General features: G+C 40.2%; 1 protein-coding gene across 6 annotated transcripts in view; it reads left to right on the top strand.

Annotated features, from left to right (window-relative positions):
- The window catches only part of ARHGAP24 (Rho GTPase activating protein 24), a 431,485-nt gene extending 415,375 nt beyond the window's left edge, over positions 1-16,110 (top strand). For all 6 annotated transcript variants that reach the window (XM_036411559.2, XM_036411552.2, XM_045571040.1 and 3 more), the window contains 3 exons: positions 319-440; positions 7,460-8,540; positions 14,325-16,110. In XM_036411559.2, coding sequence (XP_036267452.1) covers positions 319-440; positions 7,460-8,540; positions 14,325-14,568 — 1,447 coding nt within the window. In that variant the 3' untranslated portion in view covers positions 14,569-16,110. The remainder of the gene's footprint in view (positions 1-318; positions 441-7,459; positions 8,541-14,324) is intronic.
- Positions 16,111-17,113: the final 1,003 nt, after the last annotated feature.

Below are 17,113 nucleotides of genomic sequence, written 5' to 3'. Positions count from 1 at the left end.
GATGGAACCCTCTCACAGTCCAGGATGTACCACTACTGTGAAGGCGGGAAAGGCTCCCACCACCTTCGCTGCATTGGTCAGCCGTGAGTCTGGCTTTTGGCTGAGTTGCGCTCCCCCTGTGGAAGTCCAATGACCACCTTGGTTGCAGCTCCTGCGTTAAGCATCTGTCCTCCTGGTGGTCAGTGCACGTCATAGCAACCAGTCATTCTGCTGTTCAGTTGATTTGCACATTAGCCTTTTATTATATAGGATGACTCATTTTATTCCATTGGCAAATTTAACCTCATTGTGTGTTGTTCACATCCTTGCACCCAACAGATTCTTGGATGAAGTACAATCCTATTCAGGAGTTAACAAAATGAGCGCGCAGAACTTGGCCACTGTCTTTGGCCCTAATATCCTGCGCCCTAAAATGGAAGATCCTTTGACTATCATGGAGGGTAAGTACATGATTATCTCATATCCTCATTAAAAAAAAAAAAAAATTTTAAATCACTGTCTCTTGATTGGCCTGGACTTAATGAGCAGATGAGGGAAATAAATAAATCCATAATAATTCCACTTATTTTCTCAGGTTTTTTAAGTGAAAAAAAATCTTCTCTTTGGGAGTCAGACTTTTTAAGTTTACTAAACATAATAATTGGCTGATTTCTCAGTAACCTTATAAGAATAAATGGAGCTTCTATAAGTAATTTGTAAAATATTAGACAAAAACTAGAAAATTCAAGTTCACTTTTGAGTCCAATGTAATTGTCAGAAAATTCAAAAGTTACTATTTTATGCTAATACGTTTTTTATTAATTTTGGTTTATTTAACTGATGTTAAGAGGTAGAAAAATATGATTTTCTATAAGACAATGTTACTTATTTACCGAGAGTTTCTTTTACATAAGAAAAGAAAAGAAGGAAGAAGGAGATAAAGATAGAAACATCAATGGTGAGAGAGAATCATTGATTGGCTGCCTCCTGCATGCCAGGAATCAAACCACAACTACTGGTGCATAAGTCAATGTTCAACCACTGAGCTACACTGGCCCAGCATACCTTTACTATTCTTTTAATATATATATATATATATATATATATATATATATATATACACACACACACACACACACACACACACACACACACACTAATGGCCCTGTGCACAAAATTTGTGCACAGGGGAGTAGGGGAGTGAGATATCCCTCAGCCACCCTCTTCAAACTAGGACCCCTCAGGGGATGTTCAATTGCTTGCTTAGGCTCGATCCCACAGGAATTGCCCCCAACTGCCCCCCAGTGCCAGCCTTCTCACCCCCAACTGCCTCCCACCAGCCTGCTCGCCCCCCAACTGCTCCTCACTAGTCTGCTCACCCCCAATTGTCCCCCCACCAGCCTGTTTAACTCCAACTACCCTCCCTGCCTGGCCTGATTGCCCCTAACCACCTCTACCTTGGCCCTGCCACCATGGCTTTGTCCGGAAGGATGTCCTGAATTTCTCCCAGTCTAATTAGCATATTACACTTTTATTAGTTTAGGTTTAAGTATCTTATAATATACAGCATCCCTACAATTTGTTGAAAAATTAGGTTATCTGAACTGTATAGTTTCCCACGGCTGAATTTTATTGATTGCATATTCATAATGCAGTTTAGCATAGTCCTCTGCCCTCTATTTTCTATAAATTAGAACCTGGATCAAAGTCATGTCTGATAATATTAACAAGACTATAGATTTTGTTTTATAACATCTGATTATCTTTGTTTTGTGTGATCTTAGTAGAATTCTAAAGACTATTAATTCAGTGGATATTGAAACGGAGATATCCTAATTCTATAATTCTTTTTCAATTTTACAAATTATGATAAAATAACATAACATAAGATTTGCCACCATTTTTAGGTGTACAATTCAGTAGTATTATGTACATGCATATTGTCATGCTACGGTCACTACCATCCACCTTTACAACTCCTTTCATCTTGCAAAATTGAAACTCCATATCCATTAAACATAATGCCTCTCCCTCCCCAACTCCTAGCAACCCCATTCTACTTTCTGTTTCCACACATTTTATTACTAGTATATGCCTCATGTAAGTGGATTCACAGAGTATTTGTCTTTCAGTGACTGGTTTATTTTAATCAGCACGATGTCTTCAATGTTCATCTATATCGTAGCATCATAATGCTTTAACTTAATAATTGGGACACTTTTATTATAAACAAACAAACAAAACCTCTTCTCCTCATCTACTACTTAGTAACCCAGTGTTAGCTTTCATAAATAAAAGACAGGATAAATGCTGCTTGAGTCTTTCCCTTTTCTAGGTTTTAAATAAGGAAATAGATTGTTTTTTAACGGAATTTATTAACAAAAACATACACGTTTCAAGTGTGCAAGTTCATCTGCACACTGCATCATGTGCCCATTGCCCAAAGCAAAGTCTCTTTCCATCCCCATTTATCCTGCTTTGCCCTCTTCTATCCTCCAACTCCTTTTCCCTCTGGTAACCACCGTACTGTTTTCTGTGTCTATATATATAAAGTTTTGCTTAATCCCTTTACCTTTTTTCCCACCCAGACCCCTACTCCCACCTCTCTGACAGCTATTAGTCTGTTCTATGTATCTATGCTTATGTTTCTGTTTTGATTATTGAATTATTTCATTCATTAGATTCCACATGTAAGTTAAGTCACATGGTGTTTGTCTTTCTCTGACTGGCTTATTGCACTTAGCATAATACTCTCCAGGTCCATCAAGCTGTGGCTTCTTTAACATTCTCTAACAGTGAGTTCTCCTCCTCATTCTTCTTATTCTTCTTCCTATTATAAATGTTATTATTTAACATATTTGTAAAATGTAATTATGAACTCATGTATTTAAATCCATTTCATGAGTCAATGCATTTTAATTATTGTTCCTTGTAATTACTGTTTTCCATCTTTGGCCAGTGGAAGCACCTTCAACTAGCCTTCCCAGTCCTTTGACATGACCTAAATTGCTTTTAGTAGCTTCCTTTCTTTTTAGTATTTCAGACTTCCCAGGCTCATATGTTTCCTGCTCCAAACCTGAGTCAGCCAATTTCCAAAAAAGTTTTTTTGTGGGAAATGATATTTTAAAACCAAGATACAGGTTCCAGTGATGCTCATTACTACTGGTTTGATCATTTATAGACTTTTCAGTGGATGGAGCAAGTAGATATAAATGCTATTTACAAACATACTTATTACATGTACAATATACACACATGTTAAAGACAAACTGCCTTCCAAGTTCACATTGTACTTCCAATTCAAAATCATGTCTATAGTGTTTTAATTTATTCTTTTCTCCACTATAGTTTCATCTCCTTCTAAATATGAATCCTGGTTCTCAAAGACATTGGAAAGTTCAAAATTCAAATATCTGATAAATAATAATTTGCTCCACCTCTTATCAAATACATAATAGTCTCAGAATAACAACAGTAATATTATACTATTAACACCAGTATGATTATTGCAAACATTTAAAAACTTTTTATATGTGATTTCCTAATTCTCCTTTTATTGTTCTACTAAAGCCCCAATGCACAAAATTTGTGCATGGGTAGGGCCCCTAGGTCTGGCCGGCAATCAGGGCCAATCAGGGCCTTCTGGTTGCCAGTCAGAGCCTTCCTTCCAGCTGCCATCCTGAGCCTCCCTTCCTGGCTGCCACCAGGCCTTCCTTCAGTCCATGCCGCCCCCTGGTGGTCAGCACACAGCTTCTTAATATTATATTCTTCTGATGAGATTATCTTGATAGTGAGGCAATTAAATGTCTTTGATACTCTAAAATTAAAGGTACCAACATCTGTAGGCTCTGCATTTCTCGGTGAATTTTTTAAATGTATGCTGTTCTAAGCCAGGTATGTGTCAATGATCTGGTCAGCGTGCAGGTTAGGTTCTCTGTTTTCACAGAGCCAAATCTTCTGTTTTTCACAGAGTGCTACGATATGGCAGCTTGCTTTCTAAGATGTACTGGCTTAGTTCCAATCCTTGGTTTTAATTAACCTTCCCTTTCTTTTATCTTTATTGTCCTAGTCCTCCCTTCTTGATTTTGATTCCATTCTCAAGAGTTTCCCCCATGTGGAGTTTGGAAGGAGCTCTGGCTTGCCAGTGATGACAGTTCACAGGTGCTAGATGGCTCTCACGTCTTCAGGCTTGTCCAGAGGTTGTCTCTATGGGATGAGGCACACTCCCTCCTAGCCTCACCTGCTGTTCTTAAATTAGCCCTTTGCATTTTGCAGCAAATACCTATCCTTTGGGGATTTTCTGTTCTCTGGCCCATTATTTCTTCCTCCTGCTTTCTCTCACACAGATGCCAACACCGTGGATGCCTTGTGACAACAGGGATTTGTCTGCAGCAGTTTCTTTTATGGGGTTTGGGAGGATATCGTGCCACCAAGTTTTATTGTGAATGTTGTCCACGAGGTGGAATTTGCTAACTAGTTGCTCTGTTTTTATGTGGGGATTTGGGGAGGTTCAATACTATGCTGCCACCATCTGCCCAAAAGTCAGTGATTTTTTTTTTTGAACTCTTATTGTTGCTGTTTAAAAGATGTCCTATAAAAATTGCATGGTTAACCCTCTCCCTTTTCCTGCCAGTATTGACAGCAGAAGAGAGCAAAGCTGCTCTGGAGTGAAGCAGAACCATGAGCTCTGAGTTTCCTAGGGCACTGAAGAACCCCATTTCAACAGGAGTCCTAGGCCTCTTTCTGCCCCTAAGAAACCTGATGCCCAATGAGAAAAGTAATTTTCTCTAAATACAGTAAAAATATGTTCATGGGAGAGGTGCACAAGTGGACAAGTAGGTTTTTTTTTAAAGAGTAGGGGGGAAATGGAGCAGCAAAGTAATTTCACCTGTTGCTTTAATTTGCTCTGGTCATGAAAAATCTTCATTCTGAGCATCAACCATGAAGCTGAACACCATTCAGCAATAAATGGAATGAACTACATCCTAACCAGTTTGGCTCAGTGGATAGAGTGTTTGCCTGTGGACTGAAGGGTCCCAGGTTCGATTCTGGTCAAGGACATATACCTTGGTTACAGGCACATCCCCAAGTAGGGGGTGTACAGGAGGCAGCTGATTGATGTTTCTCATCAATGTTTCTAATTCTCTATTCCTCTCCCTTTCTCTATGTAAAAAAAATCAATAAAATATATGTATTTTAAAAAATGAATTATGAATACATGTGGACAAATGTCAGACTTGTTATGCTAAGTGAATAATGCCTGCACATGAAAGACCTCACACTGTATAATCTCATTTACATGAAATTATAGAAATAGAAAAACTTAGATTTGCCATAGGTGGGAGTTGGGGGTAAGAAATTGCCTACAAAGGGGCACAGGGAATTTTCTATATTATGATAGCTGTAAAAAATGGAGTGGGGGAGGGGATAAGTTCCTTTACAAGAAACTATTCCCATTTATTATCTCAGAGACAAGATAAAAGCAAACCCTCCCCAAATAGAAGGGATTTCTACATCTCCAGGATGCTGACACTCACTCTACAATTGTAGCTGACACACCTTGACATTGCTGTCCACAGACTCACCCTGGAGACCTTGGGGATGTCACTTTACAATTAAATGCCCCTCAGAGTTCACAGCTTCAACGGGAAGCAGGGATGCCTCAAATATTAATATTCCAGTGACAGGAAGAAGATAAATTTTCCCAAATTACTAGGCAGAGTCTATACACTGGAGCCTGCTAACATGGTAAAGTGTGCCAGTCTTAAGGGCAAATAGTAAACTAGGACTAAGTAGATATGTCTTCAAACACAGTACATGATGTCACAGTGTTGACAGCCATTTTAGCGCTACCAAAGTCTTTTCAACAGAGTCACTGCTGTCTGCATTGGTAGTAGGATAACAGATTCAGATATTACTACGAAGAAAAATGGCTTTTTTTCTTCCACAACTCTGTAACAATTGATGATTTAATAACTGTTCTATATTTAGTTTATTTAGAAAAACACTGAGTTTACTTATTACTACAGTTTAAATACAACAGCTGAAATATAATAGAACAAGAACTATATAGAGTAAGAAGATGAAGCATCAAATTTCATCTAAGTCACTTCCTATCTATATGGCCTGAGCAAAAGCTTAACCTCTCTGAGCTCCAGCTTTCTCATCTGAAAAATGTTAAGTCCTATCTCACAGTCTTTTGAGAAACTTAATTTAGACGCTATAAGTGAAACATTCCCATGTAGCACAGTGTGTCTCAGACTCTGACACAGAAGTCACCCTGGGAATATTGTCAAAATGCAAATTCTGGCTCAGAAGGCCCTCAGTGGGCCCTGAGATTGCGAAGCTTCCAGGTGAGGCCCTTGCTCCTGTGCTGTGATAGCTGGTGTCCTCTGGGAGCTGGTTAGGAATGTAAAGTCGTGTGCCCCACCCAATGCCTACACTTAGACAGAATCTCCAAATAATTTGCATAAATATTAGTGTTTCAGCAACATTGATCCAGCACCAGGCCTGGCACATGGCAGATCTTGTTTTAAATATAAGTTTTGAATCATCACAGAAGAAATGTGCAAAACAGAGAGAAATATAACACATTTTTCCTGTGCAAAATTTGATTTGATTTATATTCAGAGTCAAGTCTCGCCTACGTGTTGCTTTAAGCTAAAGAGTGGCCTCTCCCCCACATAAGGTTTGTAAGTCTGACAGCCACTCAGTTAGCAGCTATTTCTGTGGAAATCTGCATTTTCAAAAGCTTTTTGTCATCATTTTCCTCACCAGATCTCATGGTTTAAGTATTTTATGTAGAAACTACATTTACTTAACTAAAATTTAAATTTATTCCCCATTTGTACGTATCAGACATTAATTACTCTTTCAAACTTTCATCAACATGATATAAACTGAGTTTATATCACATTAATACAGTTCAAGCCAAAGCAAAGATGATTGATGTTTGCATTAGCCTAAACTGCTTTATTGTGGGTACATGAATAACATTAATACTTAAGGAGATTCTTAGGGAAATTATGGCCCCCAAGTAAGGAAACTAGTTTAGAAGCCTGGTTTATGGTGAAACCGTTTTAAGGGATTGGAATCCAGATTGTAAATCAGTGAGAAATATATAAAAATGTATTTGGAATTTCAGCTAATATATTAGCTGAATAAACCCATTAATTTTTAAATAAATTACTGCTTTTGATAATAGATCAATTTTTTTATTCTTTTTTTTTTTTTTTTTTTTTTTTTTTTTTTTAGTTATTTTACCTGCTGCGACAAAGATTAAGTGCTTGGTAGAGTTCATGGTACATGTTCAAGAAATTTTAGTTTCTGTTGCCATTATCATCATTAAGAATATAGTTCAGCACGGCTACTAATCATGTTGAATGTTCACCTGAATGTGGTCCTTTAAGGATTACCTTCAAAATGGGGAATAAATCCAAACTACTTCACTCATATGACTTTGTTTTCCATGCAATTCTAGGCACCGTGGTGGTCCAGCAGCTGATGTCAGTGATGATTAGCAAGCATGATCGCCTTTTTCCCAAAGACACAGAACTGCAAAGCAAGCCCCAAGACGGCATGAGCAACAACAACAATGATATTCAGAAGAAAACCAGCATGGGCCAGCTACAGAACAAAGAGAACAACAATACCAAGGACAGTCCTGTGAGGCAGTGCTCTTGGGAGAAGTCCGAATCTCCCCAGAGAAGCAGCATGGATAATGGCTCCCCCACAACGCTGTCAGGCAGCAAAACCAACAGCCCGAGGAATAGCGTTCACAAGCCGGATGTCTCCAGGAGCCCCCCTCTTATGGTAAAAAAGAACCCCGCCTTCAATAAGGGCAGTGGGATTGTCACCAACGGGTCCTTCAGCAGCAGCAATGCAGAAAGTCTGGAGAAAGCCCAAACCACCCCCAACGGGAGCTTACAGGCCAGAAGGACCTCATCCCTGAAGGGTTCTGGCACCAAAATGGGCACCCACAGTGTGCAGAATGGAACAGTGCGCATGGGCATCTTGAACAGCGACTCGCTGGGGAACCCCATGAGCAGCCGCGGCATGTCGTGGCTGCCCAACGGCTACGTGACCCTGAGAGATAACAAGCAGAAGGAGCACACGGGAGAGTCGGGCCAGCACAACAGGCTCTCCACCTACGACAATGTCCACCAGCAGTTCTCCATGATGAACCTGGATGACAAGCAGAGCGTTGACAGTGCCACCTGGTCCACCTCCTCCTGTGAAATCTCCCTCCCCGAGAACTCCAACTCCTGTCGCTCCTCCACCACCACCTGTCCGGAGCAAGACTTTTATGGGGGGAACTTTGAGGACCCTGTGCTGGATGGGCCCCCGCAGGATGATCTTTCCCACCCGGGGGACTATGAGAACAAGAGTGACCGGAGGAGTGTGGGAGGTCGAAGCAGTCGTGCCACCAGCAGCAGCGACAACAGCGAGACGTTTGTGGGCAACAACAGCAGCGGCAACCACAGTGCACTGCACAGTTTGGTGTCCAGCCTGAAGCAGGAAATGACCAAGCAGAAGATAGAGTATGAGTCCAAGATAAAGAGGTGAGGAGAATCTGGAGCTCCTAACTGCCAGAAGGCCTCCTACCAGTCACTCTCACACAGGGGTTTAAATATGCTCGTTCCAGAGCCCGAATCCCGTATTCAAGGCCTGGCTTCACCATTTGTAAGCTAGGGGACCTTGGGAAAGTTAACTTTACCTCTTGTAAGCCTTGATTTCTTCATATGAAAATGTAAATACTAGTAGTATTTCCCGCGAAAGCATGTAAGAAACCATTGAGCCTCGTTCCTGCAGAGCAGAGGTACTCAATGATGCTGTGAGGGTTTGTGCTAGAGGCTGGTTAGAGAGGAGTAGAGAGGGGAATGAATGGAGGGTTAGGAGTCTGTTTTCACTGGCAGGAAAGAATGGAATGAGGGTAAAGTTGTCAAAATAATCAGACCTTTTTTTTATTCTTTTGGTTGAATGCTGAGAGTGTGTCCGCTATCTGCCAAGCTCAGTTTCAGGCCCTGAGAAGGTAGCAGTGAATAAAACATATAAACTCTGTCCTCATGGAACATGCCTCCATTGTACGAGAGAAGACAGATACATAAGTAAAATAGGTCCTCTGCTAAGTAGAACTGGGAAGAGGGGGAAGAGAGTTGATGAAGTGTAGGTTTAAGTGCAGGGCCTGTGGCAGGTTAAAGGGGAGGCTGTGCAGACACCTGGGAGAGGAGCTGTGACATGGGCTGGGCAAGGAGCTCGGGGAGGGCACAGGGAACAGGTGATAGGATTTTGGGGATCAGGTTGTCTTTAGCTTTTACTCTGAGAAAAGAATCCATAAAGGTTTTTGAGGAAGGTGTTGACATGAAGTGTATTCATATGGACAAGGAAAATTAGAGCCTACACGGGAAGCAAAAACTATGATTTATAAGGAAACAGCGATGCTAAAACCATTCACATCTTCTCATCAGATAGCCAGGGCTGGAAGAAGTTTGCTTAGCAACTTCTCCAGGAAAGCAACCCAGGCAAGATAAAGGAGCATTGTCTGAGTGTCCTGAGTTCTCAGGGCCCTGACTGTCAGATAGGCCCTGGGGAAAGGAGCCCAGGGCTCACAAATATAATCTTGTCCTGAAAGTCACCACATTCACATGTCACTGAGGTCACAGAAATGGCAAAACTGGTGTTTTTTGTTTGTTTATTTTGTTTGTTTGTTTGTTTGCATATGTGTGTGTTTTTTGTTTGTTTGCTTGCTTTAATTGATTTTAGAGAGAGGAAGGGAGAGGGAGAGGGAGAGAAACATCAATGAGAGAGAAACATCCTCCTGCATGCCCCCTACTGGGGATCCAACCCACAACTTGGACATGTACCCTGATAGGGAATTGAACCCATGACCTCCTGGTGTTTAGGACCATGCTCAACCAACTGAGCCACACCAGCCAGGCAAAGCTGATTGTTTTTATGTTCTCCTTTCAGCATAGTAGAGGGCAAAGAACACTGAGCTCCAAGTCAGGAGAAGGCCTGAGGCTGGGTTCAGTGTGGGGGAGCTATGAGCTATGGTCTCACTCCCAGGCCCAGGCTATGTGTTGGGTGGACCTCTCCCCATCTGGGGGTTCTAAGATCCTTATCATTTGTGAACATCAGTCTTTGTCCTGCTTCCACTGCTTCCAGATCTCCACACCCCACATGGTTCCTTTTACCTACATAAACTTGACTTTATTTTGCCATTTCCCATCCGTTTATCAATCATCAGGCCAAAAGATAACTTATTTTCAAGAGCTATGGTAGAGTAAATATAGAAAAAAATGTTAAATTGAAAAATTACTTTCGAAAGTCGTTTTTGTAAACTTCGCTGAATGGAAAGTTGATTAGAATTTTTCTACATAATGCCAGGTGATGGGAAGTTTAAATAAGAAGAAAAAGGCATCAAGATATTTAAGGTTACTCATCTTTCTAAATGTAGAAAAGCACTGGCTACCAGAACTCTGAATCGCTGCCAGTGTGTGGTGATAAAGGAGCACTTAGCAGTGGAAAAGGAGGTAGCAGTTGAAGCTTGCACTCATCCTAAGGCAAGCTTCAGCTGATATCTCCATCCTGGAAATAAGTTATCATCCTGAATGGCTGCAGAGGAACATATTCCTTTTTGAGGACACTCGTGATACGTTATGTTCTGAGTCTAGTGTGCATTTAGAGACTTTGATAAAATAATAGAACTTTTCAATGGAGTGGCATCTCCCTGGGCCCTTTCGCTGTAGCATTCCTACCACCTGAGGGGCAAAAGGAAAGGCTCACAAAGTAGGGCAGAGGAGCTGCCACATGCCCAAGCCACAGGAATTCCTGCTTAGACTCACATACTTCCCCTTCAAAATATTTTTATCTCCTCCCACAAATATTGAGGTTAGATAGATGATACATACATATGTACATACCTGAATAGCTCAATGGATGATAGATAAAATAGATGGATAGTACTCTATCAATTATTGATGTTTTTTAGTTTTTAAACATGTGAGTTTAGTGTTCTCCTCCCTCACCTTCCCCATTTCCTTTATGTATTATAGTCAGAGAAATTATTTTTATGATATCAGTTATTTGGTATTATAAAAACTATTCTTTTATGATTGGTTTGGGATTTTATATATGACTGTAGAGCAAGTCTGTTAATCAAGCTGCTTAAATCTTTTACATTTCGCCTCGTTTTTATCAGATAGATCTATAACTTCTAACAAAGGTAACTTAAACTCTCCTAATATTTATGGATTTATCAGTGCCTGCTTATAACTTCTGTTATATTTTATATTAACTTATTTGAGGCTACACTGCTAGGTGAATAAAAGTTCAGACTTGTTTATATATTTCTGATGAATTGATATCATTGGGCAATGGTCATCTTTAGTTGTAATAATGCATTTTTTCCATAAGTCTATTTTTTCTGATATTAGCATTGATATACCATTTTTTATTTTGATTAGTAACTTTCTGTTATCTTTACCAGTACCTTTCAAATTTTATTTGACTTGAGGACATGTATTTTTCAATTCTGTAATATTTTTATCTACCACCTTTTTATTTCATCTTCCCCATTTTCTCAACTTCCTATTTCTACAACCCTTATTCAAATATGTTGGACCTTCTTAATCCATGCTCCATCTCTATTAACTTCTCTTTCTCACATTAAATTTCTATCTTTCTCATTCTGCGAGGCATTCTGGACAATTTTCCCAGACCTTTTTTTTTTTTTAGTTGACCAATTTTTAAAAAGATTTATTTTTAATTATAGTTGACATACAATATTAGCTTCAGGTGTACAACACAGTGATCCAACATTTACATACTTTACTAAGTGATCACCACAATAAGCTTTTAACCATCTGTCACAATACATAGTTATTATAATATTATTAGTGGCCAGGTACACAGATTCATGCACATTGAAAGGAAATTAATTAGAAGGTGGCTGCCAGGGTGGGACTGCATGACAACTGGACACGCTCTGGAGCTAACCTCCCACGGTTGAAGGGTGTCTGCAGTCACTGCAGCTCTGCAGTAACCAGATTTGGGGCCAACAGGACCATAACTCAAGGCTGAATGTAAAATCATGCAGCCCCTCTAGGAATTGGGCTCCCTCCTCTCTGGTTCCAGGGTGCGTCACCCGAGAACTGCTGCTGCCAAGTCACTGCAGCTCAGCAGCTCCTGTGTTGAGTGTCTGCCCCCTGGTGGTCATTGCACATCATAGGTACTAGACAGTCGGTCTTATTGATGGCTTTCTTCACTTTGCAAAATCTTTTAAGTTTAATGTAGTTACATTTTGCTTTTGTTGCCTTTGCCCAAGGAGACATATCCAAAAATGTATAGCTTAACACTGATCTTTTTTCTTTTGCTGATTCAATTCTGACACTTCACTCAGCCCATGAGTAGAGTTTTTCTGGTCCCTTTTGTATAAAGATAATCAATGCTATAAGCTCTCAACTGAATCACTCTCAGTTTTCTTCCTCTCTTATACCAGAGACCTCTTCTCCCCCATGTGAAAAATAAAAAAAATTTAAAAAAAACTCCCACCTCAAACCACTATCCAGGTTTAATACCCTTTTTGTGCTTCCACTTACTGTTCTAAATCGGAGTATCTTTCTCGGTTATCGTATATTTGAAGATGCTCTTATATTTCTTTTAACCTTGCTATGTATCTTTAACATTTTTATGTATTTTTCCAGCATCACTCTATTCTGCAGTGGGAGGGATTCCCTTCTGTATTCCACTCATTAGAGTCCTGGAAGTTTCATACTCTTGCCTGATATATAAAATGTATCAATATTGTTTAAAGGACTGTCTTCATTTGTATTATGCTTGAGTTTCTTTCAGCATTTTTATTTCTAAAATAAGTAGCTTTAAAAAGCAAGGAGAGCCGAAATCGGTTTGGCTCAGTGGATAGAGCGTCGGCCTGTGGACTGAAGGGTCCCAGGTTCGATTCCAGTTAGGGGCATATACATTGGTTGCTGGCATATCCCCGGCTGGGGGTGTGCAGGAGGCAGCTGATCGATGTTTCCCTCTCATCGACGTTTCTAGCTCTCTATCCCTCTTCCTTCCTCTCTGTGGAAAATCAATAAAATATATTAAAAAAATAAATAAATAAAAAGCAAGGAGAGTGTATTGTAGACTAATTCTGAGTTTCAACCAGCACACTGACAGGTTGTCATATTAAAAAAAAAATGTGATCATATGATCAAAGCAGCCTTCTAACTGATTAGAGAATATGAAGAATAACTTTTTAAATCCTAGTTACTTTCTAAAGAAGAACAAGTTTATTCCTAAGTGTTATTATTATTATCTGGATGAAATAACACATGAGACATTACAAAACAAAAACAAATGAGATTTTAAGATTGGAAATTATTAAGATAATCAGATTTCTGAAATTCCAATTTTTGTGTTATGATAACTTTAAACATATTCCAGGGTTATTAGCTCAGAAAGAAGACACAAAAAAGTGAATTATTATTAAGATTCATCATATAGTAAACAAGTGCTTAATACTCCTCCTTGAACAACAACAATTTATGTTTTGGAGCTCAGTGATTATAGAGAAAACTGTTTTCAAGAAACTTATCTAAAATCATACAATTATCCAAAAGGATACAGCTATCAATCTATAGAAATATAAGTCTAGATATCCTAAGATATAGTAACTTGGAAAGCAGTGAGAATTAGGGATCACAGGTTACTTGGGTGGACTCCATTGTCACAGAATATCAGGTGGATTACTTATTCACCACATGTTACCTCCACCACTCTTCTGCCTGTATATTAGCTACTTTTAGTACCACTTTTATAAGATTCCTATGTCTTGGAAAGTTCATTCTTAGCAGTGGACTTTATCTAACAATGATATGTTTACTACCATTATTTTTTCTTCCTAGAAACCAAATAGAGTTGCTCCCCTTTTCTTCCCTCTTTACTGAGCTTTCTTCCTTTCTTGTAGTGAAACCCAACTTGCAATAAACGTCCAGGAAGCCTTGTGGTTTGGCCTGCCTTCTGTCGCTCTGTGCTGTGTGACATTTCTTACTCCTCTGTGCTGACATTTATACATAACCTTTCAAATGACAACTAAGTGCTTCTGAGAGAGGTCTGAGGGTATCTTGTTAACATGATAGCAACTCATCTTAGCAAATCCTCAAACAACAACAACAACAACAAAAACCTTTCAAATCACTAGACCTTACTTCTCTGATTTAAAAGGGCTCACTCCAATTTCCTAAGCTCTGCAGAGACAGAGTTTAGAAATATATTTGTATCCCTGTTCTATTGCACGGGAATAAAACCACTTTATGTTTTACTTCCTCCCCAACCCTTTGTAGCTTAGAGCAGCGGAACTTGACGTTGGAAACAGAAATGATGAACCTCCATGATGAACTGGATCAGGAGAGGAAAAAGTTCACAATGATAGAAATCAAAATGCGGAACGCAGAGCGAGCAAAAGAAGACGCTGAGAAGAGAAATGACATGCTTCAGAAAGAGATGGAGCAGTTTTTCTCCACATTTGGGGAGCTGACGGTGGAACCCAGGAGAACCGAGAGAGGAAACACGATATGGATCCAGTGAGCCGGCTCTCTCCCGCTGTCTCTGGTGGATCTGGGAAGGATTCTGGGGTTCCGGTGGGAGGATCACGTGGGATCGGGTGACAGGTCACCTGGCTGTACAGTGCTCTAACTGGTGAAGGAATATCATTTACAGACATTACCCATCCATATCTGCAATGTGTACCAAAGTTATATCACGCCCCATATGCTACTGTCAAGTGTTACAACTGGATATGTGTATATAGAGTAGTTTTTTGAAAAGTAAACTAAAAAAATGAGAAGCATATCTCAAGAATTATTTTATTGCAAGTCTTGTATTTAAAAATGTTAATTCAATATGTTGTTGCAATTTAGCTTGCTTTCAAGCTTCACTCCTTGCACTTAACATAAGCTATTTTTGGCATTGTGTTATCATCAGCTTATTTTATAGATCAATATTTTTATTTCCCTTCTTTTTGCTGAGGAAATGAAGATAAGCAGATATATAAAAGTATATATAAATATATATATGAGATGAGTTATTAAAAACAAAAGAATACTTTGTGGCTGTGCTATTTGTGCCAATAGACCTTACCATGACCAAAAAAAAAAAAAGAAATATAAAACGTTCTATGAAATACAGTGGAATCACCAGGAACCTTTGAGCTGCTCTGTCAATTCTTCCCTCGACACTGCTCAGTTTGCTTTGTGATGATTTGGCACAGGCCATGTGGGATCGTGTAAAAAAGGGCCCTGTCTTCAGGCCCCTGGTCTGCCTGGCCAGCTCCACAGATGTCTGTCTTGCTACGTAGGATGCACCTTAGAGGGGCAAAGTAGGAAAGGAAAACATTTCACCAGTCATGCCTTGAGTTACTCTGTCCTTCTGGCCTGAGTCTCTGTAACTGCTGGACGGTTACCTGCGAAAGTCTTCCTGCCCTTTGAGAGTTAGGAAAAAGGTTAAACCACTTGCCCCACCCCTGCAATGCCGTTTTCTGAGCACCTGCCTTCCACTCAGAACTCCCCTTCCCCTCTCCCCCAGGTGACTGCACTTTGGAGCTTGTCACTCTCAGTGAAATAGGTGTTCTGTGTCCCTCTCTGTTACACCACTGGAGTGTGTACCACTGAGTGACATTCTCCTCTCAGTCAGACCGACTGTTGTGTTGTCACCTGGGATTCTCCCTGAAGGACACGGAGGGCAAAGGCATGTTGCAGCAAGAGAGAGGTGATGGAGGGAGGGCAAGGGGACCAGCAGGAGGAGGAGACAGAAGAAATGAACTAACCATTTTGCTTCTGCTTTTTACAGTATTGTTTTTCCCTGTTGGAAACATAGTCATTCACAGTAATTTTAAAATGAGAATGCTTCAAGGTCCAATTTTGATGACTTTGTGAACGTTAGTCATGATAACTTTCTAGAAAAGCTCATGTTTCTCAGGAGTGAGAGTTTGGGGAGAACAGTTCTTTACATGTCAATAAGACAATGTTGTTGCTATTTTATGATGCCAAACAAATACATCTTTCTCAAAAGAAAACAGAAAGTCACCTTTAAAGGCATAATTGGAAATAAACACCACTTGAGTTTATGGGATTGGTGTGTTTGAAGGTTCTGTGTTTGTGTGTGTTTCTTTTTATCAATGGGGAGAGGAGCCTTGATAGCATTCGTGCTTGTCACTGTGCTGCTTTGGTTTACAGCCCTTCAAGGATCAAGCTTACGTGGTCCTTTAGTATCAACCACTGTGTACATACAAATGCCCAGTCATTAGAAGAGTGTGTACAGGAGGCAACCAATCAATATGAGAAACCCATTGATGTTTTTCTCTTCTCCACCTTCTCCTCCACTCTCTCTCTTAAAAAAAAAAAAAAAATCAATAGAAAAAACATCCTCGGATAAAGATTAAAAAAATAGATACCAGAATTATACTGAGTGGCCAGATTACTATGATCTCTGAACACACACACACACACACACACACATACACACACACACAAATACACACACACACACATATATATATGCACACACATATATACACACATATATACACTAGAGGCCTGGTGCACAAAATTTGTGGATAGGAGGGGGTGTCCCTCAACAACCTGTATCCTCTCCAATTTGTGCCTGTTTAGGCCCAATACATGGGATCAGGCCTAAATAGGCAGTCGGACATCCCTTTCACAATCTAGCACTGCTGGCTCCTAATTACTCGCCTGCCTGCCTTCTTGATTGCCCCTAACTGCTTTGGCCTGCCAGCCTAATCACTCCCTAACCACGCCCCTGCCAACCTGATCAATGCCTAACTGCTCTCCTGCCAGCCTATTCAACCGCAACTGTCTCCCCTGACACCCTGGTCACCCCCAAATGCCTCCCTTGCATATTTCCTCTTTATTAGATAAGGTTTTTTCTTTAGCATATTGGACAGTCCTAACTGGTTTGGCTCAATGGATGGAGCATTGGCCTGCAGACTCAAGGGTCCCAGGTTCGATTCCACTCAAGGGCATGTACCTCGGTTTGATGGCACATGGCCAATGGAGAGTGTTCAGGAGGCAACTGATCAATGTTTCTCTCTCATAGATGTTTCTAGCTCTCTATT

The sequence above is a fragment of the Pipistrellus kuhlii genome, unplaced genomic scaffold (genome assembly GCF_014108245.1).
Source record: "Pipistrellus kuhlii isolate mPipKuh1 unplaced genomic scaffold, mPipKuh1.p scaffold_m20_p_1, whole genome shotgun sequence".
Lineage (NCBI taxonomy): Eukaryota > Metazoa > Chordata > Mammalia > Chiroptera > Vespertilionidae > Pipistrellus > Pipistrellus kuhlii.
This window is presented reverse-complemented; position numbering and strand designations above follow the sequence as displayed.